This window comes from Suncus etruscus, chromosome 18, assembly GCF_024139225.1.
Source record: "Suncus etruscus isolate mSunEtr1 chromosome 18, mSunEtr1.pri.cur, whole genome shotgun sequence".
NCBI classification, from domain to species: domain Eukaryota; kingdom Metazoa; phylum Chordata; class Mammalia; order Eulipotyphla; family Soricidae; genus Suncus; species Suncus etruscus.
In genome coordinates, this window is record NC_064865.1 from 34,448,394 (window position 1) to 34,475,068 (window position 26,675).

The window sequence follows — 26,675 nt, forward strand, 5'->3', positions numbered from 1 at the left end:
GTACTTAACCTGACCACCTGTCCCCTTGTGTAATCTCTCCTATCCCTGTCTGTGTTTACACTATGCCTGCAACTATGGAAAAATGCCTATGACATAGACTTTACTGATCATGCTCAATCATAGAGCCAACATCTCTGATTATCTACCAGGCAATTTAGAGACTTCCCAGCTCCCCATCCAGCCCAAGAGCACAACCACTTAAGGCATTTTGGTATTTTATGAAACACAATCTCTCTTTCTCTCTCTCTTCCTCTCTCTCTCTCCCCACATACACATACACACACACATACACATACACATACACACACACACACACACACACACTTTTTTCTCTTACCCAAAATAATCTCACAATTATCTTTCTATTGAAACATATACTTGGAAAGTTAAAAACTTGTGAACACGGAGGTTCTACCCACCCCACCATTCTTCTGGCCCAACTCCTCTAATGAGCTCCAAACGAAAATAATGGTCGCTGATACTTCCCAAATAGTCTGATTTGGACTGATAATTTTGAGGCATTCCCAGAGGGCTGGAGTCAGAAACTCCTTTCTGCAGAAACTCCTTTTTTGCATGATCAGTGCCACACCCTACACCCATGATAGAAACTGTCCAGTTCCTTGACTTAACCTTACTAAACTGTGAAGTCACGAAATTTGTTTTAGAACTATAGATCCTGGAAACCCCAAATTTTTATAGTAATGTCAGCCTACTAGTACCACAGGAAATCTGATGGTACAATAATAATCTACCAACCTCAGTGAGCCAAAACAGTAACACAGAAGGCTCAACTAGCACCAACCACAGCCCAGTAAATCTTTAGACACTAATTTTAGTAACCCCATAGAGAGATAAACAATTATTTCAAATTGATCTGTGTTGATGTAAGTTTTGATGATTCCATTTGCCTTTGTATTGTAACAAACAATATAGAGTAAATGTGTTTGTGCCTACAAGAGTATAAGCTATGGCAGTGGGTGAGAAATTGGGGACCCTGCTGAAGGGCACCCTGGTAATGAGGTTGGTGTTTGAACAATTACTGCCCAAAATAACTGTTGTGAGCAACTAGGTAAATCACTGCATTATAATAAAAATCTTTTGACTTTTCCACACAAAAACTTGCACATATATGCCCATTCATTGTGCTGTGAACTACTAAACATTAAGAGAACTTTATCAAACATATTTATCCAATAAAAATAGTTAAAGTGAAACCAGTGAGCCACATTGAAAATCAAATTATAAAATACAATTATCATTATTTGGGGTGTTTTGGGTCACAGGATTTACTCCTGCCTCTATACACAGGAATCACTCCTGGTGGGAACTTGTGGTCCATATAGGTTTTTAGGGATTAAATCCAGGTCAGCCATGTGCAAAGCAAATGCCCTACTGGTTGTACTATCTCTCCAATCCCCAAATTAAATTATTTTTAGAGCAAATTTACCCTCTACAGAATCAGTGTCTCTTTAACATGTATCTCTCTTCCTCTCCCTGCACATTCTCTTTAAATATTTTAAATAAAACTAATTTGCTTCATTTTAAAAAAGAAACAGGTTTATTCATCTCTTCACAAAGAACCACACATATTTAATATGTACAATTTGATACGTTTAAATAATATAAAAATATAAATAATGGAAGAAGTGGGTGAGAGGTTCCCTGGTACACTAATGGAAGGAAGCAGGCATTCAAGCAATTGGTGCGGTGTTGGAATAATATATACGTGAAAAGTATAATTAATAACATTATAAATCCAGGCATCTCAATTAAAAGGTGAAAAAATAATTGTAAGATTTGTAAATAAAAATGAACATGACACATCACACAACAATGGGACTAGGGTCTTTGTGCTAGTCTCCCCCATTTCACTGCATGAAAGACACAGACACATTCAGACACCCTTTAAAAGATGAAAATTCAAATCTTGAAGTCACAAAGTGACATATGAAGAAATCTTGCACCTCTGCATTGCCACAAGGATCTGTCTTACACTACAGAAGAAAATACCAAGAATAAGTTTAGTCAATTGATATCAGTGATTCTGACACCTTCCACTCTGTCTAAATCTAAAGACCCTCAAATATCCAGTCCTGCCCTCTTTGCCCCACCTCTTCCATATTTCAGGACCCAGATCTCACCTTTATGATGTGTTTCAGACATATGAGAGCCCTGGGCACTGTCATCTCCTGGGGTAGAAGAAGCACAGGACTTGGTCAGAGCCCAGGGATGAGATTAAGGGAGAAAGTCTAGAAAGAGAGAAAGCTCCAGTCTACACTATCTCAAGGGCCTCAGGATCACCCCTCTTATACTCACTGGCACCCTGAATGTAGTTCCATTTTCTCCCGCCTGTGGAAAGAAAATAAACTCATAAGTGGACAGAATAAAGCACAGTCTGGCAATTCTATTGGAGCTACTAGTGTTGGACCATAGCAAAGTCTCAAGAACTGTGAGTGGAGATTCAGGGCAGGATCAAGAAACATGCAGAAAAAAGATCTTCATGGAAACTACACTAACCACCTTCAGGCAGAAACTGTCCCCTTTGATTGGCAACTACGAGGAACCACGTTCCCATCATCAAATTCATTAGCAGGAAAAAATACCCCTTTCCACAGTGGCTTTGGAAAATGCTAGTAAATTGACCAGATTAGCGAAATCATATGCATAGATAGTGGTTCCTTGTACTAAAACTGAAGAATTTTCTTTATTTCTTTTCTCCACAGAAGTCTCACTTTTTTTTTCTTAAAAAATAAAGCCTTTTTATTTAGTCGCTTTGAAATTACAAAATTATTGATGATTGGTTTTTAGGCATACATTGTTTCAACACCTGTCCCTTCACCAGTATCTACTTCCATCCACCAATTCCTCCCCACACATAGTTGCCTCTCACCCACCAGTCTGTAAATGGCAGTGTGTGTGTGTGTGTGTGTGTGTGTGTGTGTGTGTGTGTTTGCAATGTGGCTTACAATCCTGTTGCTCAGAGGGTTTTAAGTAACACTATCACCTTTCAGTAATGCCTCTTCCTCCTGGTTGAATAGTTCCTTCTATCATAACCACTGCCCCCTCCCTGATCTATCCCCCCACCCTCTCAGTAGCATGCATCCTATTCAATGCCAGTTCTCATCATTTAAGACTGAGACTTTTCTGTCTGCTTGAACCTTCCCGGTGGGACAAGAACACTCAGATCTCAAATCCTTCCTTACCTGAGAGCATCTGCCTGCAGATCACAGCTCCAATGATTACAACTCCAAGAAAAAACAGACCAGCGATGGTTCCCATGATGGTGAAAGTTAGCTGAGGAGGGGGCTCTGGGAAGGGAAGGAAAGATAAGCCCTAAAGTACTCAGATACCACCTGACAAAGTTCCCCAGAAAGGCAACTGAATTTCCTGAGAAGAAGTTTTATGGGTTTTTTGAGTTTGTTGTTTTTTTTGGGGGGGGGTCCACACCCGGCAGTGCTCAGGGGTTACTCCTGGCTCCAGGCTCAAAAATTGCTCCTGGCAGGCTCGGGGGACCATATGGGATGCCGGGATTTGAACCAATGACCTTCTGCATGAAAGGCAAATGCCTTCCCTCCATGCTCTCTCCAGCCCGAAGTTTTATGTTTCATCCCATCCTTACCCCATCTCAGGGTGACAGGTTCTGGCAGTCCCTCGTGCTGTACATGGCAAGTGTATCTCTGCTCCTCTCCAGAAGGCACCACCACAGACACCCACTTCTGGAAGCTCCCATCCCCTGAAGGTCTGGTCTCCACAGTATCTGTATCTTGGACCAGGTCCTCCCCATCACGTTGCCAAGTGAGGGTAATCTCCGCTGGGTAGAAGTTTAGGGCCCAGCACTTCAGGGTGACCTCATAATTAGAAGTAGGGTGGCGGACCACGTGTGTCTTTGGGGGGTCTGAACAAAAGGTGAGAAAATGCAGAGACTTTGCATTACTTTCATTAGGCCACCATGAATGGAAAGGACAGTTGGAATGAGAGAATACATAGCTCAGATTCCAGATAAGCCCCTATTCCTTAGAAAGTTCTAAAATAGGGTAAGACAGACAGGATAAAAAAGATTCAGGTGTCTTACTGGGCGAATAAAAGACCTTTGGTCCTCACCTGGGTGGAGGCTGAGTGACACCAGTGAAACTGTGAGTGAAAAAGACCTGCCAGTTGTTAAGAAATAAGAAGTTATAAAATTTGCTTATACATAGATGGATATGGAAAGTATTATCCTGAGCAAAATGAGTTAGAGGGAGAGGGATAGACTTAGAATGATCACACTCATTTGTGAGATTTTTTTTTAAATATAGTATGGTAATAATATACAAAGACAATAGAGAGAAGGCCTAGTCCATGGTAGGAAGATTGCCACAAAGAGTAGAAGAGTGCAGTTAGGACAGAGAAGGTATTGCTCTGACAATACTTGGGAAGGATCACTCTGGACAAGAACTAGGTGCTAAAAGGAGGGACGTGGTGCAGAAAACTCCTTCAGTAACAATATTGCAAACCAGAGTCTCTGTCTAAAACACGGGTCTCAAACTCGCGGCCCGCGGGCCGTTTGCGGCCCTCCGTACAACATTTTGTGGCCCTGCCCTAGAGGAATCTTTTTTGTTTGTTTGTTTTTTTAGTTGTTTGGGTCACACACCCCCAATGTTAAAGGCTTACTACTGACTTTGCACTCAAGGATCACCTGGCTTTGCCTCCTGCGGCCCCCAGGTAAATTGAGTTTGAGAAGCCTGATCTAAATGGAAAAAAGGAAAAGAGAGAAGAGAAATGTCTGCCACAAAGACAGGGGAGGGGGGAGAAACTGGGGACTGGGTGTCAGGAAATGTGCACTGGTGAAGGGATGGATGTTGTACATTCCATTATAGTAATTCAATTAAAATTTACGAATAAAATAATGTTAACATAAAATTTTAAGAAGTTTAAAAGAAAGAGAAAAATAAAAAGAAAGAAAAAGGCCTGCCAGGGTCAAAGAAATTTGCTATGTATAAAGTTATTTCAGAGATCTTCCTCTGCATCTCGAAGGATCTAAAAGCATCCCTAAAAGCCTTAAGAAAAGGAATGGTGTCTCTGGGCAAGTCAAAATAATAGGGCTGTGAAAACCTAGGAAAGCAAGGATCCAAGGGACAGTGGGAAAAATTCCAGTGTCAGTTCCATTGCTCTCCCGTTCAGACTGGACCCGCTGTATGTTCCGCCCCAACCTGAGAAGCAAGTTCCCTGGTTCCCTGGTACCTGCGCGCTGCAGGATCTCCTTGCCATTCTTCAGGTACCTGAGGAGCCACTCCACGCACTCCCCCTCCAGGTAGACCCTGTAGTGGTCTGCAGCTCTGGCCTCCTCCCACTTGCGCCGGGTGATCTCAGCCGGGGCGTCTGCCGCGGTCCAAGAGCGCAGGTCCTCATTCAAGGTGATGTAGTCTGCACCGTCGTAGGCAAACTGCTCGTACCCGCGAAGAAAGTGCCCATCGGGTCCCACGTCGCAGCCAGATAGCCACTGGAAAGTGTGAGACCCTGCCCCAGATACAGTGTCAGCCCCGCCCAGAGTGCTAGCCACACCCACTCATCGACCACGCCCATCGGCTTGGTCCCGCCCGCTTGTCGGCCCCGCCCAGTGTTAGTCACACCCATTTCTCAGCCCCACTCATAGGCTTAACTCCGCCCATTTGTCAGCCACGCCCATAGTGTTAATTACACCCTCACCCTCTTATCGGCCACGCCCACAGGTTTAGTTCTGCCCACTTGTCAGCCCCGCCCATAGTGTCAGTAACACTCACTTATTGGCCACGCCCGCATGCTTAGTTCCGCCCACTTGTCAGCCACGCCCATTGATAGCCACACCCACTTCTCAGTCCCGCCCATAGGCTTAGTTCCACCCACGGTGTCAGCCCCACCCATAATGTCAACCACACCTACTTAAGAGCCCCGCCCGTAAGCTTAGCTCCGCCCACTTGTCAGTCACGCCCATAGTTAGTCGCTCCCACTTATCAGCCCCGCCCACAGGCTTAGTTCCACCCACGGTATCAGCTCCGCCTATAGTGTTAGTCGCGCGCGCTTCTAGGCCCCGACCATAGTGTTAGTCCCGCCCACTTCTCAGTCCCGCCCATACTGTTAGCCCCGCCCGTCTCATTAGCTTCGCCCCTCCCTAACTCTGTGGTGATTGGTCAACCTGTCTCCACTTGATGTAAAAACAAAGTCTCAGCGAATCCCAGCCGGCTTTTCCCGGGTGTTGGGACTGGAAGTTATTCTTTCAGTTTATGAATGAGTCCGGGACCCGGAAAGACGCGATTAATCTAAGGGGATTCACGGGGAGGCTCAGTCCCTGCAACCGGCCCCGGAGTCAGTCACTCACCGGACTCGCTTTGGTTGTAGTAGGCAAGGGCAGTGACCAGATTGGAGCGGCAAGTCTGCGCGTGCACTTTGGCGATGTCCGTTTGCACGTCCCAAAACTGCTGTCCCTCCTGCCCAACCCATGGCGCCCGCGGCTCCACCCGGGGCCTGTCCGAGTCGCTGTCGAACCGCAGGAACTGGGTGTCGTCCACGTAGCCCACGGACACGTACCACGCCTCCCCGCGGCCCGGCCGGGACACCGCCGTGTGCATGTACCTCAGGGAGTGGGAACCTGGGCGGGATGCGAGCGGGGAAGTAGAACCCGGAGACGCCCTGGGAGAGCAGAGTGTGGGGGACACAGCCCTTGGCTGCGGCCCGAGCCTATCCCCACACCCCAACCCTGCCCCACCCCAAGCGGCCGTTTCCCCCTCCAGATCCCGAACTCACCCGCGGAGGTCAGGGTCTGGGACAGAGCCCAGAGGAACAGCTGGAGGAGCGATCCAGAACTCATGACCCTGAGTCTCAGGGCCCCGGGGATAATCTGGTTAGGAAGGTGGGAAAGGGTTAAAATCGGAATCTCGGTGCTGATTGGTTTCTCAAGAACCAATGGGAGTGGCATCAAGTATTTCTGAGAAGAAAACACTGAGTTGGTTGAGAAGTGAAACCAAAGTGATGGGAAAACCCCAGCACTTCCCATCACTACTCAACCTTTAAAGGCCTGAGATCCTCCTCAACCCGGATACAGCACGCTGTCACTGTCACACTGTCATTCTGAGACTTAATGGTTCAGATGCTGGCAGGAAATATGGAAGAATCCCCCCAGGGAGCTCACTTTTTTTTGGTTTCCTCTCTTTAAGTCTGTGGAACATTTAAGTGGACATTCCCATAGATGAAGTTCGTTATGTTTCATTTCCTCTTTATTGCCTATAGTGGTAACACTCTCTTCATAACCCAAAATAGCGGAAGTGTTTTTTTTTTTCTTTTTGAGACAAACCCTGTGGTGCTTATAGGCTATTCCTGATCCTGTGCTCAGGGGCAATCATGTAGTACCAGGGATTGAAACAGGTTGGTTCAAGTGGCTGTATAGAAGGTAAATGTCTCACTTCCTATACTGTATTTTTCCAGCACCCAGAACATCAGGAATCTTAACTGTAAAAGTAGTTATTGATGCCACTCGATGTAGTTAAAAAAAAAAAATTCTCATGCGGTACTTCCTGGTGGTTGTATTTTAAACTTACTTTATTTCAGTTTGTGCACAACTTAAATACAAATGCACACAGAAACATCATTTGTTGCTATTTGTGCCCAGCACTTAATTTATATCTGTGACCCGTGGTGCTAGAAGATTTTACTGTTTGCATTTTCTAAAGGAGGGGCCAAAGCATATCACACAGCACCACATGGGTACAGACAGGATTAGTTAGAAGATAGAGAAGAATAAAGTATGTTCCAAATTCTGTATTGTATTTTCCTGGAAAAAATTAGGACAGATCTTACTCTTCTCACAGGAAGATCTTAGAAACGTACTAAATTTAATAAAGTATTTGGTGGGCTCTGGGTGATATGCAGCAGTCTCTAGCTGTTAGTATTTAACCCTGGAAGTTAGAGCAGAGAAATAGTGTTTTCTGGCATGTGTAGAAGAAGCGGTTTAATATATGGGCTATTTCACAGGACTGATTTCCTGAATGCAGAGCCAGGAGTAAGCCCTGAGCACCAGCAAGATGTGGCCATAAAATCAAAAAATAAAATAAAATATGAGCTACTTTTGTTGTTTTGTTTTGTCTTGTACTCAGGTATTATTCCTGGAATGTCTTAGACCATTTGGGGTACCGGGGATCAAACCCCAGTTGGCTGCATGCAATACAAACACCCTACCTGCTGTACTATTGTTCAAGCCCCAAATATGGACTACTTTAGTTTTCAAGGCAAGTCCTTGTCTAACAATTGAATTGGGTGCATTGGTGACAGAAAATGTGCACTAGTGAAGGGAAGGATGTTGGATATTGTATGACTGAAACTCAATTATGGGCACCTTTGTAACTGTGTATCTTGTGGTGACATAATTGAAAACTTTATTTAAAAAAAATGAATTTGGGCCGGGAAGGTGGCGCTAGAGGTAAGGTGTCTGCCTTACAAGCGCTAGCCAAGGAACGGACCGCGGTTCGATCCCCCGGCGTCCCATATGGTCCCCCCAAGCCAGGGGCGATTTCTGAGCACATAGCCAGGAGTAACCCCTGAGCGTCAAACGGGTGTGGCCCAAAAACAAAAAAAAAAAATGAATTTATTACCACCAGGAAAAGTAGTCTCTCCATACCCTTTACAAAAGTCCAATCACACAAAAGTCATGAAAAAATACAAAAATATAAAATATCAGGAATAGAGTATTTTCAGTCAGTGTGTATACATTTTGATCATCTTAAAGCTGTAGGTATTCAATGCAGTCAAAAATTCCTTCTCAGGGGCCCAGAGAGATAGCACAGCAGTGTTTGCCTTGCAAGCAGCCGATCCAGGACCAAAGGTGGTTGGTTCGAATCCTGGTGTCCCATATGGTCCCCCGTGCCTTCCAGGAGCTATTTCTGAGCAGACAGCCAGGAGTAACCCCTGAGCACCGCCGGGTGTGACCCAAAAAAAAAAACAAAAAACAAAAAACAAAAATTTCTTCTCAGAAAGAAACGAGGGGTGGGAGGAGGGAGTGAAAGCCTAAGTTCCTGGAGCACATCCATGATGTAGAGGTGAGGTGTATGTATATATCCACACTACAGAAATAACAATGCTGTTGTTGTTGCATAAAACTTGAACCACAATAGCCAAAATTTTACAAGTGCCTGTCAAAAAGAAAAGACAAAGGTAAGTTTTTAAGAGTTTATTAAAATACCTTCTATCTTAAACAAATAAAAATAGGTCCCGGAGAGATAGCACAGCAGCATTTGCCTTGCAAGCAGCCGATCCAGGACCAAAGGTGGTGGGTTTGAATCCCGGTGTCCCATATGGTCCCCCGTGCCTGCCAGGAGCTATTTCTGAGCAGACAGCCAGGAGTGACCCCTGAGCACCGCCGGGTGTGGCCCAAAAACCAAAATAAAATAAAATAAAATAAAAAATAAAAATAAAAAGTACCTGTCAAGGAGGAAGGCTGAGGGATGCGAAGGAACCTAGGGACACAGATAAAGGGAAGTTGACACTGGTGATGAAATTGGTGTTGAAATATGGTGCCCTAATATTTAATAATAGGCTTTAAAAGTTCTCCGCAGACTTTTGTACATTGGTGGAAAGAAGCAAGTATTCTGTGGTGGGTCTGTTGATGAAAATTTTATGCATAAAACTCATAACAATTCACAACAGTTTCAATAAAAAATAAAATAAAACTCATAACAAACCACAGTACTATTTTTTAAGCTTTTAAAAGGATTTTTAGACAACTCAGTAGAATAAAGCAACTACTCAATACAAAAACTATTCTCTTAAACCCTGCTGATGTATATATTTGCTCAAAATATGTATATCAATGATTTAAATATGAATTTTTACTGCTTTAGACCTCAACCCCTCTGCTCCTTTTTTTTATTTCTTCTCCATTATTTAACAATAATTTCTCATTACCTCCTTTTCTTCAGCTCCTGGAAACTACCACTCTACATCTTTATGAATTTGACTGTTTTGGTTACCATATATAAGTGTAATCATACAACATTTGTCTCTTAATAACTGGTTATTTCCATTAGTGTAGTCTTTTGGAGGGGCCACACCCAGTGACAATCAGGGGTTACTCCTGGCTATGCATTCAGAAATTGCTTCTGGCTTGGGGGACCATATGGGACAACGGGGATCAAACCCTGGTCCATCCTGGGTCAGCCATGTGCAATGCAAATGCCCTACCGCTGTGTTATCACTGTAGCCCCAATAAGTGTAGTCTTTTCAAGGTGCATCTATGTCATAATATGTGTCAGACTTAACTTTCTTTTCAAGGTGAATAGTACTCAATATATATCTATCACAGTTTCTTTTTTAAGTTAATTAATTTTAATTAAATCACCATGAGATAAGTTAAATGTTGTTGGTAGTTGAGTTTTGGTCATACATTGTTCCAAAAACCATCCCTTTACCAATGTTCCTTTTTTGACACACATTCTCCTGTTACCCTTCTGTACTTCCACCTCCAACCCCAGCCTGACTATATTTTTCTTCTCTTTCTCTCTCTTGTTCTCTTTTAGGCAGTGTGATTTGCAATACTGTTACTAAAGGGGTGTCATGCAACTAATTTTACCTACTTTCAATTCCCAGTTCTTGTCAAGAGTGATCATTTCCAACTGTATTTTCATGGTGTTCTCTTCTGTCTTAACTGTACTTCCACCTATCATTCCACCTATAGGAGTGATGGATGGAATAATTTCAGGTATTATTCTCATGTAATAGATTTTTTTTAATATCCCACGAATGAGTGAGATAATTCTATGTCTATTCCTCTCTTTCTAACTTATTTCACTCAGCATGTTACTGACCATCTCTATCCATGAACAAGCAAATTTTATGACTTCATTTTTCCTAACGGTACATAGTATTCCACGCTGTACATATACCATAATTTTTATCCACTCATCTGCTCTTGGACACTTTGATTGTGTCCAGATTCTGACTATTGTGAATAGTGACTAATGGTGAATAGTGCTGCAATGAAGATAGGAGAGCAGATGCCTTGGTATATTCCCAGGAGAGATATTTTTGTATCAAATGGAAGTTCAATTCTAGTTTCCTATTATTTCCTGTTATTTTCATATTATTGTCCAAAAGTCTGGACAAACCTATGTTTCAACCAGCAGTGAATGAAAGTCCTCTTCTCTCTGCATCTGCACCAGCACTTGTTTCTTTTGATGTGTGGTATGAGATAATAGTTCACTGTTGTTTTTATTTGCATCTTCTTGATGATTAATGATGTGGAGTATTTTATGTGCATTTTTACCATCTGTATTTCTTCTTTGAGTATGTTTCTATTCATCTCTTCTCCCCATTTTTTGATGAGGTTGTATTTTATCTTGTTGAGCACTACCAGTGCCTTATATCTTAGATATCACATAATTTATCTGTTCATCTATTTGTGGACACTTGGGTTGCTATACTCTATTTTGTAAATTACATTGCTCTTAATATGAGTTTACAATATGTATTTGCATCCTTTCAATTCCTTTTAAGCATATAGATACAAGTAGAATGTGGATCAAATGGTAATTATAGCTTTAATTTTTTCAGTTGTTAATTTTTTTTTTTTTTTTGGTTTTTGGGTCACACCCGGCGGTGCTCAGGGATTACTCATAGCTGTCTGCTCAGAAATAGCTCCTGGCAGGCACAGGGGACCATATGGGACACCAGGATTTGAACCAACCACCTTTGGTCCTGGATTGGCTGCTTGCAAGGCAAACACCGCTGTGCTATCTCTCCGGGCCCGTTGTTAATTTTTTTAATATATTTTTTATTTAAGTAACATGATCCTAGTTGGGTTACAGTCACAAATAGAACACCCCCCTTCACCGGTGTAACATTCCCCCCTTCCCATCCCCTGCCTGTATTCGAGACAAGCATTCCACTACAGTTGTTTTTAAGTTCAGTAAATTGTTTTTTTTTCCTTAAAGGACAAGAGTAAAAAATATATATAGTAAAGGTGTGATAGTGGCAATCGCTGTTGTTTGCATAGGCCCAGAAAAATATGGGGAAAATGAAAAAAAAATCCTTGGCCTGATTACAAGAAGGCCTCACCCCAAAAGTTTATTGGCATAAGACCGACTCTGGGTTCCAGGGTCATTCTCCATGGTCCTGGTGAAACTTTTTCACATTTTAGCTATTGTTGGTTGTAACCGCCTCTGCTCCTGCCCTTTACTGGGAGAGAATTCCGGCCAGCAGCTTTCTCTCAACCGGGACAGAAGGCAGAAAGCAGCTACAAATAATTCGCGAGTGTTAAGCTCTTTTGTGAACACCTAAAAAATTAAGCTGCAGAAGTTAGTAAATGCTCAAGGTGCGTTCCAGTCAAGAGGATTTATTGAAGGGAGAAGCAGGGTTTTTATGCCCTGCTTCTGTGGGAGGAGTAGTAACATAGGATTGAAACATAAACCAATCAGATTTGTACAAGTACAACAATTTTAACCAATGGGAGCATAAACACATTTTGATGGCGGGAAGGATAAAGAGGAACCTGGCAGGATGGGGGGAGGGGAAGCAAATCCTTAAACAAATAGCTAATTGATATTTACGCAAATACAATTTTTGCTTAGCCTATTTTCCATTTAAATCTTTCTTTTGTGCAAGCAATAAGGATCATAATTTAAACTTTACAAAAACCTATCTATAATTACGTGTTTGAGAGCAGTTACAAAAACAGGTTCCATGGAAAGGTTAAGGAATCTGGTTAAGCCAGATTCTGTGTTCTGAGCTAAATTTATTTGCAGTTTCCAGTTTGCTCGGGGCTATGCAAACTTAGTGGCTTGAATCAGGGCAGGCGGTGGAAAATTCATCCAGAGTTCCATTGAATATGTGGGTGTACGGTCGCCCACAGTTGGTATCAGGTTCTTATATTTAAAGATTCTGAATTCTATGCATTTATTTGATTGATGTCAGGCTGAGGTGGAGCATCCTCTAGTTTCAGCACACCATTAGATGCAGAGCGACCTGTCCTGCAAGCAGGCTACTGCTGAGCCATCTGGGTGTTGAGAGCACTCTTTGGAGTAGGTCAATGCCAGAGCAGTGGTAGGTCTTCTCTGGTAGAGGTTTGGATCCTGGTAATGTTATAGACAATTGTGGTTGTTTCCATAGATGGTATCCATTGTTCAGGTGTGTATGGGCAATGTCCATTCTTCTGAGGCCTAAGCCAAATCATTATGCCAATGTTCAGGGCATAAGGCCTAATTGAATTACCAAATTTGTGTTCCCATCTCTATTAAATAAGAACTTGTTTGTATATTTATTATTTTCCCATTTTAATGTGCCTATGCAAAAGAGGAACAATGCCACAGATATTGCTGGCACATCTGGAGGTCGACAAGTAAAGTCCAACATTCCCCACAACTTGATTCAAACATGAATTTTATACAGAGATACTCTTCTATCAGTATTGCTTATAAAACAGATCTCAAAGGGGGAAAAATCAAACAAACAATCAAATAACAAAACAAAATTGTCACTATATGAGGATATTCGAAAAGAGTTATAGATGTTAAGGGAATACATCTGAGATGTACAAAGAAGATACACATGTCCCTTTTATGTTTTAGAAATAGTCAAGAGGGAGGGTGTTGTTTCTGACACACCACTTTGGTCTGTGATTTGGCCAAGCGAAGAGTGCATGGAGCCATTTCATCCTTGTGTTGCCTGCTGAAGCTTCCAACTCCCTGAGGGGCGTTTGCTTCCTAATTGCTGGAAGCTGGAAGTTCACCAGTCCCCTCCCCGCCCCTTGCAGAAACCAGGAAGGAGAGAGAAGGCTGTGGGGGGGGGGGGGGACAGCCAAGACTGCATCTTCCCCTAAGCTTGGCCAAAAAGCCTACCGCGTGGAGCCATGTTGTCCCCGTGTTGCCTGCTGAAGCTTCTTATTCCCCGAGAGGCGTTTGCTTCCTAATTGCTGGAAGCTGGAAGTTCACCAGTCCCCTTCCCGCCCCTTGCAGGAAAGAGGAAGCCTGGGATCTCCTTTAAAATTCTTCCTCGCCGGAACCCACTTGCTAGGACCCTGGGGACCAGGAGGAAGGAGAGAAGGCTGTGGGGGGCAGTCAAGGCTGCATCTTCCCCTTAGTTTGGTCAAAAAGCCTACTACATGGAGCCATGTCATCCCTATGCTGCCTGTTGAAGCTTCCAACTCCCCGAGAAGCGTTTGCTTCCTAATTGCAGGAAGCTCCCCTCCCCGCTCCGTGAAGGAATGGGAAAGCCTGGGGTCTCCTGTAAACTGCTCCTCAGCAGAACCCACTTATTGGGAACCTGAACAGGCAGCCAGGGGTAACCCTGCAGACCGGGAGGAAGGAGAGAGAAGGCTGTAGGGTAAATCTGAGATTGCATCTTCCCCTAAGGTTGGCCAAAAAGCCTAACGTGTGGAGCCATGTCGCCCCCGTGTTGCCTGCTGAAGCTTCAGACACCCCCAAAAATTACTGTGAAAGATATACAATCCACCTTGGCCAAAACAAAAATGATTAGTACAAAAAATGGTTAAATGTCCGGTAATAGGAGGTGGAAGTGAGAGAGTAAAGAAATAAAATGAGCTCCTGGGAGGCATTCAGATTATGACAAAAAGATTAAGCACAATGATATCCAAATATTTGTCAATATGAAACCTCCCCCACGCAGTTTCACAATGGACAGGTTTAGTAAGGAAACTTGCCTGGACTTCCTGAAACTAGAGCCTCTTGTGCTGCTATTCCCCATGCTGGCAGAAACTCCCGGCTCCCAGGAAGGAAAGAGATCCTTCAAGAGCTGGAAGGCCGGAAGGTCAAAGCCCCCACCCGCCAGTTGTTAAATTTTAATATTTTGCTTCACATCCAAATGTACTCAGAACTATTTTGAACACAGTACTAGAGCAAAGGTACTTCTGGCAATGCTTATGGAGCCATACAGTGCTAATGATTGAATCTGGATCTCCTACACAATAATCCTTTGAGCTATGTCCCTGGCACTTCATTCCTATTTGTTTATATCCACTTTAATTTTTCTAAGTACTTCCTTCTACTAACTTTAAATTTCATTTGTTCTCTTTCACTTTAAAATGATGAGATCATATGATTTAATTAAGGTGCATCTTGTTTCTTGATATAAATCTGTTATCAACTTCTTAATATTGCTTTTGCTGTATCCCATATTCTCTGATATCATGTGTCTTTATTCTTATTTGCTTCCAGTAATTATTTTTTATTTCATTTTTTCCTCCTACATTCAATAGCTGCCCAAAAGCTTGTTGTTTAATGCTAAATGTTTGAGTTAGTAAATATTAATCTTTGTTTCCTTGTTCTTTTATTTTGTCCCCCTGTAGTTTGATATCTGTCTTTTGTATGGAGATTAGGTCCTCCATGTTTGTTTTTTCCTAGGTTTTGTTTTGAAGTTACCATGAAATGCTCATATACAATTATAAGCAAAACCATTTTAAATTTAAAGCATATAAATTTCAGGTTCATTTTAATAAACATCAATAATAATCTCCTTTATAATAATTTTTAAGTATATCACAACATACAAAGTGAGTTTGTGGTGTTTTTTCTTTTATAAAAGAACTAGTTTGATGGCTATAATTTTGGTGACAAAAGAAAAGAAGTTTGTTTGGGACATTGGTGATAGGAATGTTACATTGGTGAAGGGGGTGTTCTTTACATGACTGAAACCCAACTACAATCATATTTGTAATCAAGGTGTTTAGATAAAGATATAAAAAAAGAAAATCAGTTTGGTGGCAATTGCAATTTTTCTGAATGAAATTAAATTTCTGATGAAATCCTTTTCATCACTCCTTCAAAAATAATTGATAGTAGTTCTTCTGGTCTCCCAGCTTCTTGAAGGATCTCTCCTTCCTGGGAGCCGGGAGTCTAGCAGGAGGAGGTTTGGCAGGCCCCTGCCATGCCGGAGGCCTGCTTGGCCAGGCCTAGGGGGGGTGCGGGACTTGGGTAACCCCAGCACCCCTCTGCCGCCTTGCTCCAGATCTCCAGGGCTTCCCCGGGCCACACGCCTGGGCAAGCCGGTGAGTTGGGTCCCTTGGTGGAGCTTGAAGGTACCCTAGGCCTTCCCCCACTATCCATGCGGCTCCTTAGGGAGGGTCTGGGTGGGGCTCTGAACTTCTGGTCTCCCAGCTTCTTGAAGGATCTCTCCTTCCTGGGAGCCGGGAGTCTAGCAGGAGGAGGTTTGGCAGGCCCCTGCCATGCCGGAGGCCTGCTTGGCCAGGCCTGGGGGGGTGCAGGACTTGGGTAACCCCAGCACCCCTCTGCCGCCTTGCTCCAGATCTCCAGGGTTTCCCCGGGCCACACGCCTGGGCAAGCCGGTGAGTTGGGTCCCTTGGTGGAGCTTGAAGGTACCCTAGGCCTTTCCCCACTATCCATGCGGCTCCTTAGGGAGGGTCTGGGTGGGGCTCTGAACTTCTGGTCTCCCAGCTTCTTGAAGGATCTCTCCTTCCTGGGAGCCGGGAGTCTAGCAGGAGGAGGTTTGGCTGGCACTGGTAATCTCTGTCCAGTCTACATTTTCAAAATTGCGCGGGGGCTATTGCCCCCGCGTGCACAAGAAACATTAATAATACTCTCACAAGAAACATTAATAGTACTCTCACAAGAAACTTTAATAGTACTCTCACAAGAAACTTTAATAGTACTCACTATCATTGAATTATGTTTTTATGTATGCAGAATGTCCATCTTGTACTCTGCCCTTTTGCATACCCCTTCATAAGTTCATATTTCTCTTTAACTTCTTTAACTCCTATCATCATTACTCCTTTTTTACCCTTTCTAACTTAAGTACTGTTGAGTCCTAAGTCACAGACCAAAGTGGTGCCCTAGAGTTAACACCCACCCAACTATTTTAAAAGGCATAAAAAGGACACATATCTTTTCAACATTTTATGGGTGTTTTCTTTGACGGCTATAACTTTTGCTAAATACTTTCTTATACAGTGATGATCCCCCCCCCCCATGTTTTTTATCTTCTCTTTGTGAACTGCTCAATATGGAATTTGGTGCGAAAGAATCACTCAGTTTAATACTTATGTTTGAACCAAGTCATGGGTCTTGTTGGAAATGTTCTTATGCCCCCATATATCTGATAGCACCACATGGCTTTATATCTTGTTTGCGTAGGCACACTAACATGGGAAAATACTATACATACCAATAAGTTCTTATCTAATAAAAATGGGAACACACAAATCTTGTAGTGCAATGAGACCTTACACCCTGAACATTGACATAAAGACCTGGCACAGGCCTCAGAAGAATGGGCATTCTCCATTCACCCCTTGATCTACAGAAGACATTTACAAAACATCCAAGGTTGTATATAACATCACCTGGTGGCATTCCTGTACCAGGAAAGACCCTACAGCTGCTCTGACATCTACTCAAAAGAAACACCCCTTAACACTGAGAAGACAACAAGAACAAAGACCTGCTTACTGGACAGGGCTTGCTGTATTGCCCCTTAATTGTGAGGTTTGTCTATAACATCACCTGGAAGCAATCCTCTACCACGGAAGACCCTACCACTGCTCAGACATCGTCCTGCTCAAAAGAGACTTCCCTTAACACTGAGAAGACTTAACAACAACAACCTGCTTACAGGAAAGGGCTTCCTGCATTGCCCTTTCATGGTGAGGTGAAACGAGAAGACACTCCACATCATGACTTCAATGTAGGACATGCAGATTCCAGAATCTTTAATACAGAAACATGAGACCAACAACAGAGACTGTGTGATAAGTGTGTTGGCGCTACGGACAATGTCTTGGAGCGAACGATAACTTTCCTGAGGCCTAGAGCTGGTCTTATGCCAGGAAACTTCAGGGGTAGGATCTCTTTGTATTTAGGCCAAGGTTATTCCTTTCCATGCCTCTCATATTTTGGTGGGCCTATGCAAACAACAATTGCCACTCTAACACCGTTTTTACTGTGCTCCTTTGACTCTAATCCTTAAAACGCACCCACTTAAAATTTGAGGTTAACTTAAGCTAATATGCATGTACATGGAAATGTAAAAAATACTATGCCTCTAATGTTTAAGGAGTTACGTAAGTTTGATGGCTTTAGATTGCCTTGTGTGCTGTTAAGAAGTATTATAATGTGCTACAATCTGGGGACTTGAGGGACAAAGTAATTGCACATGGATTCTGTTTTATTTATCTTAACTTTCTTTGGTGAAAGTTCAAAGTTAAGATATCAGCAAGGGGACTTCTTCTGATAATTATGTTATGGGTGATTGTCCTTCCACTGTAACTTTACCTTATCCTCTTTCTTTGCATCTTTTGTTCTCATAATTCAAAATAAAAAATTATAAAAAAAATTAAAAGCCAGAAATTAAAAAAAAAATAAAAAAATAATAATTGATAGTTTGAGTGGTTATTTTTTTACTTTATTTAAAGAAAATGCATCACATAGTTGACATAGTTGACCATATACATTTGTTTCCAAGTAATTGGGAGTAAAGTTATTTAAAAGAATAGAAAAAAATAAAAGAACAGTAATGAATTTTTTAAAAGGAAAAGTACAGTAGCAAGCACATTTCTGAAAATTATTGTATCTCCAATTGTGTCATTAATACATTGGCAGAAGACTTAGTAAGCTCTTGTTGTCAGCTATTCATCCTGTTAAATAGATGTGTTCCTATAGGGATGACAGCATCAAACAAATGAATGTGTCCTAAAATTCACTATTGCTGATACTTCGGCATTTTTGGTGGGGTGTTCTCTGGTGCCAGACCTCCAGGAAGAAGGAATATACAGACTGAAGGTGCCCACACTGGCTCCAAAAAGCCCTGGTGTTATCAGCCCAAATACTGGCACACTTGAATTTTTTTTATCAAATTGGTATCCCCAAAGAGAATCATGGGGCGTAGTGAGGCAGGGCCATTGGCAAAATGATGATTCTAGGGGATGGATGCAATGTGAATAGTTGAAACATCCTGGAAATATGTTCTAATATTAGAAAATCATTCGATTTGTTTTGCAACTCTCTCTCTCCACAACTAATATTGCTTTTCAGGTTGTTTAACCTCATACTTGATAGTTTTTGCATCTATTACAATAGTGGTCTGGACCTCTTACTTTTTTAGATTAGATTTTTAGCATTGCATAAACTGTTATTCAAATACGAGCCATCCATCATAGAAACGTAAGAAAGTTCTTCCACTAATAAGTGCAAATTTTCAGTTGATAGATATATAGGGGATCTTTTGTTTCAACTAAATGGGCTTTGGTCGACAAGTTTGAAAACCTCTGACTCCCCAGGAAGGTCTCCCTTTTTACCTTCAAAGTTGATTGTTCTGAGTGCTTTTAGAATAAGAACTTGATATGAGGCTAATGCTGTGATGACGCAAACATTTTTCTAAAAATACAACTTAATTTCCAACTTAATTCTAATTGAAAATACACAATGGGTTTTGGACCTCAAAGAAAATCAGAGAAAAAGTGTATATATATTCAATATAATGGACTACAGAGAACTGTGTCTATCTCATGAATCTACCGCATAAATCTACCACTAAAAATGAACTTAACAGTACCAGATCTAAAATAAGAGAAATCTTCCTAAATTCATGAATCTACCACTAAATATGAACTTAATATATATATAATAATAATAGAACCAGACCTAAAATAGGAGAATCAAACTTCTAATAAAGGATAAAAAAGCAACACATGGAGGCAGAGAGGTAGACAGAAGTTAAATGGTTGCCTTGCCTGCAGAGTGCCAGATTAGAGTCAAGTACTGTATATGGTCCCCTGAAAACAACTAGGAGTAAGTGACCCTGAGCACAGCTTCAGGAGAAAGCCATTAACACTTCCAGGTAATGTCTAAGAACCAACAAGAAAGGTAGCATCCACACAAGTAGGAAATGTATGTGTTCTAGCAAGGATTAAACTCCACTAGGGCAATGATGTGCAAACAGGAAGTGATCTCAAAGGCACCTAACTTTGGGAAGGCTTGTGCCTAACACCCAACACTATAGTGCAGCCCAGTGGTGATGAGGCCCTGGGAACTCTACACTAAAAGCCAAAAAAAAAAAAAAATGAACACCAGCAACAGCTACCAGCACATCAGGAGGACACACCAATCAAGCCACACAGCCAGAATGACCCAGGAAGAAATCCCCACCAAACTCCAGAATAGTTTGGGAGGCTATTGAATTTCAAGATGCAAAAACCATGACATCAGCCTTTTTGAGAAGTGCCACAGGGCTGTCTTGGTAGAACTGGCTCCACCAGCCATGTAAAAGGCATCCGCCTGGGATCCAGAAAACTCACAGGTTCAGACCCATCCCAGTCTTCAAGGAAAGAACCAGTGCAACTCCCAGCAAACTCTCTGGAGACTTTCCCTGAAACAAAAACAGTGACCGGGGGCACAAATTTTGGGACACTGTACCCACCTGATCTAGGAAGAAAATTCATCTGAGGTTGAGGTCCTAGAGCAACCAGTGAGATGCAGAAGTTGAATATGAAGGAGAGAGAGAGAAGTGGTGGGTGGGAAAACTGTTGAAGAAAAGGGAAGAAGATAAAGGGGACATTAATGTCACTTCTAACTAAGTAAGCCTATATTTTTGGGTAATATTTTTAAATGTATTTAAATCACTCTCATGTTCCATAGTTGCACTGCACTTGACAGCCCTGATACCCTTGTCCCAGCCTTTCTATGTGATCTAAACACCACAGTTGTTATTATGGGGCCACCTTAAAGTAAGCCGCATGCAGCTCAGCTCTTCACCTGCCATGTGTCAAAGACTCACTCAGGATAAGAACAAGGGTGGGTGCTTTTCATCTTGTTTTGACATTGCCAAGGTACAAACTTCAAACAGAAGCCACTTTAAGCTGAAACACTCTCTAGGTGAATGCTAAAGCAGCTATTTGAAGTGTACAGCTGGTAGGATTGCAACAATCACACCTGTTCCCCATGTATCCCCAATGAAGATGTAGGGCATTTCCATTCCCCCAAAAGTAAGTTGGACTCTAAGATCTTTTGTTGTCATGCTAAGAATTAAGATAGACTTTTGTTTGTTTTTTGTTGTTGTTATTGTGGTGGTGGTGGTGGTGGTGGTAGTGGTGGTAGTGGTGGTGGTGGTGGTGGTGGTGGTGGTTCTAAGCCTAGTTAGTATTCAGGGCTTACTCTGGTTCTGCACTCAAGGATCATTTCTGGTAGTTTCTGGGGTGTTGGGGTTTAAGCCCAGCTCACCCATGTGCAAGACATGGTGCCTTACCCACTATTCTATCACTTTGACCCCAAGTTAGATTTCCTGGATGTGAAAAGCACACCTTTAAACATCTGTCAACTGAAGATCACTCTGAGTTATAATGCCTTACACCACTTAGCTTGATAGAGATTCTGTGTAGAGGAAACCTGAAAGAAATTCACCTAAGTTTAACAGGGAGGGAGTGGGGTAATCCAATGCTTGTCTGAATTGTGAATGTCTGTGTGGGGAGGAGGTCAGAGTGATAGTGTTTTTAATTTTTTATGAAGCCAGTACCAAATCTCAATAAATTACAAGTTTTTGTGTTTGTGTGTGTTTTGTCTTTGTTTTGTGTGTTTGCTTGGGTTTGGGCCACACCCAGTAGGACCCAGAATTTACTTCTTTTTTGTTTGTTTTCTTGGGCCACACTCAGCGCTCAGGTGTTACTCCTGGCTCTGCACTCAGAAGTCACTCCTGGCAGGCTCAGGGGACCATATGGGTTATCCCAGGTCAGCCGCATGCAAGGAAAATGTCTTACCACTGTGCTATCACTCCCACCTCCAGAATTTACTCCAGAATCTACATTCAGGAATCATTCCTGGAAGGACTCAGAGGATCCTATGAGTGCAGATGATTAAACTTGGGTCAGTTGCATACAAGGAGAGCATTCTACCTGCCATATTACCTCTATGGCCACAAAACTAGTTTCTTAAAATCCAAATCAGGTCAGGAATATAACTCAACAAAGTAAGTGTTACTTTTCATGGGTGAGGCCCTGAGTTTGATCCCTGAAACTATAAAAAGGAAAAAAGAAAAGAAAACAAATAAGTGCTGGAGAGATAGCACATTGAGTAAGGTTCTTGCCTAGCCAATAGCTAACAATGTTTAATCTCCAGTTCTCTATACGGTACCCTGGGCCCACAAGAAGTAATCATTGAGCACAAAATCAAGAGTAATATCTGAGGAGTGTAGTTAAAACAGATGGCATGGTAATAGTTAGACATGATCACTCTTGACAAAAACTAGGAATTGAAAAGAAGTAAAGTGATATGCATTATACCCTTTCATTAACAGTATTCAAAATGATAGTGCCTAGAAAGAAAGATAAACAATTTAAAAGAGAAGTAAAGAGATAAAAGAGAGATAAGGAGTTTAAAATACAGATAAAGAGAGATAAAGAAGTAAAGAGGGAAAAAATGTTTTCCATAGGGGCAAGCTGCAGATGGGGTAAAACATATGTAATGATTTTGTCTCAGAAGACTAGACTCACAGCTTTAGATGAGTTACTGAGCCAGGCATACAGACCCTTCTATAGAGATGAGTGGGGGGAGGGTTCATGGAACTGCCACATTCTGGAGTCCCAGGCTCAATTACACTGTATGAGGTCAGTTATTTATCTGTCAGTAGAGTTTGGATCTTTAAATCCAACTCTAATTACTCCTCAAAAGGGTGAAAACGCCAATGAAGTTCAGTCTGAAAAATCCCAGGAACCAATTATCAAGCACCTTAGAATGTTTTGATAAAATCAAAAAGTACCCAGTTGTTTTCTGTCCCCCTCCCCCATTGTAGATGAAGCTTGAGACCCACATGTCTTAGAAGCAGGACCCAGCTCTCCCTTCCCTATTGTCTGCTGTGCTTCATAAATCCTTTGTAACCATCGAACCATGTCATTGTTAGACAATTAGAGTACATTATTGCCAGGACAGTGTAGAACAGGGATCTCAAACTCGCGGCCCATGGGCCATTTGCGGCCCTTAGTACAACATTTTGTGGCCCACGGCCGGCCTTCAAATATTGCAGTATTCGCAATTATTAGCTTACCGAATAATCACAATAAAAATCGCATTAGTAAGAAAAAAATCGCATTAAACATTTGCATACCCCGAGCAGTTCCATTCGGGGTATGCAAATGTTTAATGTGATTTTTTGCGATTTTTTTCTTATTAATGCGATTTTTGTTTGTTTGTTTTTGGGCCACACCCAGCGGTGCTCAGGGGTTACTCCTGGCTGTCTGCTCAGAAATAGCTCCTGGCAGGCACGGGGGACCATATGGGACACCGGGATTCGAACCAACCACCTTTGGTCCTGGATCGGCTGCTTGCAAGGCAAACACCGCTGTGCTATCTCTCCGGGCCCTAATGCGATTTTTTATTGCAAATATTTGGTAAGCGAAATCCCTTATGCGGCCCTGCCTCACCCAGACTTAGCCTCCTGCGGCCCCCAGGTAAATTGAGTTTGAGACCTCTGGTGTAGAGGTATATGACTAATTATATGGTACACAAGTAAAACCTTGCACAGTGTATATTCCCAGATGCCGTCATATGTCAGTGTATCACAAGGGAGAGTATAAGAGCAGCTGTTGCTGTTCTTCCCACTATGGGATCCCTAATTGACACAAAGACCTTCAAAGCAGCTCAACTATCTATATAAATATGTGAGAGGTTGGTTTTATAGTCTTTAAACACAGTCTTTAATTCAGCCCTTTAGTACTCCTTAACACATTGCCAGGGACTAGCCAGGGTAAATGGGCCTGAAGTAAGGGTGCCTCAAGAATCAAGATAAGAAGACATTGGGGGGCCGGAGAGATAGCATGGAGGTAAGGCGTTTGCCTTTCATGCAGAAGGTCATCGGTTCGAATCACGGCATCCCATATGGTCCCCTGTGCCTGTCAGGAGCAATTTCTGAGCATGGAGCCAGGAGTAACCCCTGAGCACTGCCGGGTGTGACCCAAAAGCCACAAAAAAAAAAAAAGAAGAAGAAGAAGACATTGGGCCTGCAGCCGAAGAGATAGCATGGAGGTAGGCATTTGCCTTTCATGCAGAAGGAGGATGGTTTGAATCCCAGCATCCCATATGGTTCCCCAAGCCTGCCAGGAGCGATTTCTGAGCATAGAGCCAGGAGTAACGCCTGAGCACTGCTAGGTGTGACCCAAAAGCCAAAAAAATAAAAGAAGAGGAGGAGGAGGAGAAGGTGGAGGAGGAGGAGGAGGAGGAGGAGGAGGAGGAGGAGAAGGAGAAGGAGGAGGAGAAGGAGAAGGAGGAGGAGGAGAAGGAGAAGGAGGAGGAGGAGGAGGAGGAGAAAAAGAAGGAGGAGGAGGAGAAGAAAGAAGAAGAAGAAGAAAGAAGAAGAAGAAGAAGAAGAAGAAGAAGAAGAAGAAGAAGAAGAAGAAGAAGAAGAAGAAGAAGAAGAAGAAGAAGAAGAAGAAGAAGACATTGGGCCAAAGAGATAGCGTGTAGGTAGGGCGTTTGCCTTTCATGCAGGACAGTGGTTCAATTCCTGGCATCCCATATGGTCCCCTGAGCTTATCAGGAGAGATTTCTGAGCATAGAGCCAGGAGTAACCCCTGAGCACTGCCAGGTGTGATCCAAAAACAAAAAAAAAATAAATAAATAAAAACAAGATAAGAAGACAGACATGAGAGAGAAAAGCATGGGGTCAGGGGACTCACAGCCTCATGGACCGAAAGCCCTGACTGTACTTAACCTACAGTATTTATTGTTTAGAATCAGTAAACACAGGAAGGACAAATGTTAACAGACAGTTGCCTATTTATGTTAATCTAACCTATCTATGCCTTTACATATCAAAGGTGCCTAGAAAAGCCAATGCTTTTCTAGTCTCTGAATGTCTTCTGGGAGAGGGGGTAGAAAAGAAAGTGAATACAAGACAACCACCAACAGGGCCTCCCTAGGGTTGCTTAGTTACGGTGATTATAAATTGAGAGTCCCTACATCACCTTTACAGCCCCTCTCCTCAGACTATCATCCTTCTAGTTAAGCATATTTATTTCCTGGATATCTATATGTCCAATACCACATAAACCACCAGGTAGGCTAGGGAAAATCATATGGAATAATGGGATAGAACCTGGATTGACTGAGTATCACCAGATGTCATACATCAACCCTCTAAGTACTGCTTGGGAGTCAAAAAAGGGGGGGTGGAACAAAGCCATAGTTATCAAAGAGCATGGTACTGGACAAAGAAAAACTTTCAGACTGGTGGGTCAGAATAGAATTCTAGTGACAAGTATATGGTCAATTAATATTAGACAAAGGAGTCAAGAACTTGAAATAAAATACAGTGTCTTCAACAAATGTGTTGGAACAGTTGGAGAGCCACATGTAAGAAATTAAAGATCAATCCATATCTTACAACTTACACAAAAGATGATTCAAAATGGATTAAAGACCATAGATCTAGGCTCAAATCCATAAAGTTCATTGAGGAAAACATAGCCAGCTCACTCCAAGACTTAGACCTCAAAGAAGTCTTCGATGACAGGATGGCAATGGTTATTGCATCAAATTTGAATAAATGGGACTACATCAAACTAAAATGTTTCTGCATGGCAAAAGAAATATGGGCTAAAACTAGAAGGCAGCTAACTGAATGGAAAAAAATTTTGCACTCAACACTTAAGATAAAAATTTTATAACTAGGATATACAAAGTACTCACAAAAGTTAACTCCACAAAACCTATAAACTCCATCAAAAATGGTGAGAAGAAATGGACATTTCTCAGAAGAAAATGGATAGCCAACAGATGCATGACAAAATGCTCATCATCAAATATCATTAGGGAAATCCAAATCAAGAAAACAATGAGATATTACCTTATACCAGTGAGGATGGTATCATATCAAAAATACTAGGAACGAAGCCAGAGAAATAATATAGAAGTAGGGCATTTGTCTTGCATGCAGAAAGATGGTGGTTTGAATCCCAGCATTCCATATGGTCCTCTAAGCCTGCCAGGAGCGATTTCTGAGCATAGAGCCAGGAGTAACCCCTGAGTGCTGCTGGGTATGACCCAAAAACAAAACAAAACAAAAAAATACTAGAAATGATCTCTGTTGGCAGGGATGTGATGAGAAAGAAACTCTCATCCACTGCTGGTGGGAATGCTGCCTGGTCCAACCCCTATGGAAAACAGTATGGAGAGTTCTCAGCAAACTCAAAATTGATCTTCCATATGACCCAGAAATCCCTCTTGGGTATCTATCCACAGGACAGAAGAACATTTGTTCAAGAAGATTTATGCACACCCTATTTATTGCAGCACTCAATACAGTGGCTACGACTTGGAATCAACCTAGATGTCCAACAACAAATGAGTAGATCTTGAAGATGTAGTGCATATACACAGTGGAATACTACATAGTTGTAAGGAATGTTGCAATCATGAAATTTACAGCAATGTGGATGGAACTGGGAGATATTGTGTTAAATGAAGCCAGAAAAAAGGATAAATATAGAATGATATAACTTATATGTGATACTTAGAATAACTGCATGAAGTAATTCAATGGGCCAATTGAGAATTGTCTCAAACACCCTTGTTCTTAGAGTATAGCAAGGAGAAGAAAAGAAACTGAGTGGACGAGGAGAAACTCAATATTGAAAGGTTGGGAGACAGGGGCCAAGCAGTTTCAGATGCATTGGTGGGGGGGGAATAAAGACAGAACTAAATATCCAAGCCAATGTCAACAAT

General features: G+C 42.2%; 2 protein-coding genes across 3 annotated transcripts in view; one reads left to right on the forward strand and one right to left on the reverse strand.

Annotated features, from left to right (window-relative positions):
- Positions 1-26,675, forward strand: part of LOC125996451 (patr class I histocompatibility antigen, A-2 alpha chain-like) — a 59,847-nt gene that overhangs the window by 18,091 nt on the left and 15,081 nt on the right. The window lies entirely within an intron of this gene.
- LOC125996242 (class I histocompatibility antigen, Gogo-B*0103 alpha chain-like) lies at positions 2,273-6,837 on the reverse strand. Its single transcript, XM_049765195.1, has 6 exons — positions 6,760-6,837; positions 6,335-6,604; positions 5,221-5,496; positions 3,620-3,895; positions 3,204-3,308; positions 2,273-2,349 (listed from the first exon to the last, which is right to left on the reverse strand). Exons 1-6 carry the CDS (start codon positions 6,821-6,823, stop codon positions 2,273-2,275), a joined length of 1,068 nt encoding a protein of 355 aa, XP_049621152.1. The 5' UTR covers positions 6,824-6,837.

Coding starts and splice junctions, on each gene's coding strand:
- LOC125996242 (XM_049765195.1), bottom strand. CDS start 6,823: ATGAGTTCTGGATCGCTCCTCCAGCTGTTCCTCTGGGCTCTGTCCCAG. Junction 6,605..6,759: donor CCAGACCCTGACCTCCGCGG/GTGAGTTCGGGA, acceptor CATCCCGCCCAG/GTTCCCACTCCCTGAGGTAC. Junction 5,497..6,334: donor CTACAACCAAAGCGAGTCCG/GTGAGTGACTGA, acceptor TATCTGGGGCAG/GGTCTCACACTTTCCAGTGG.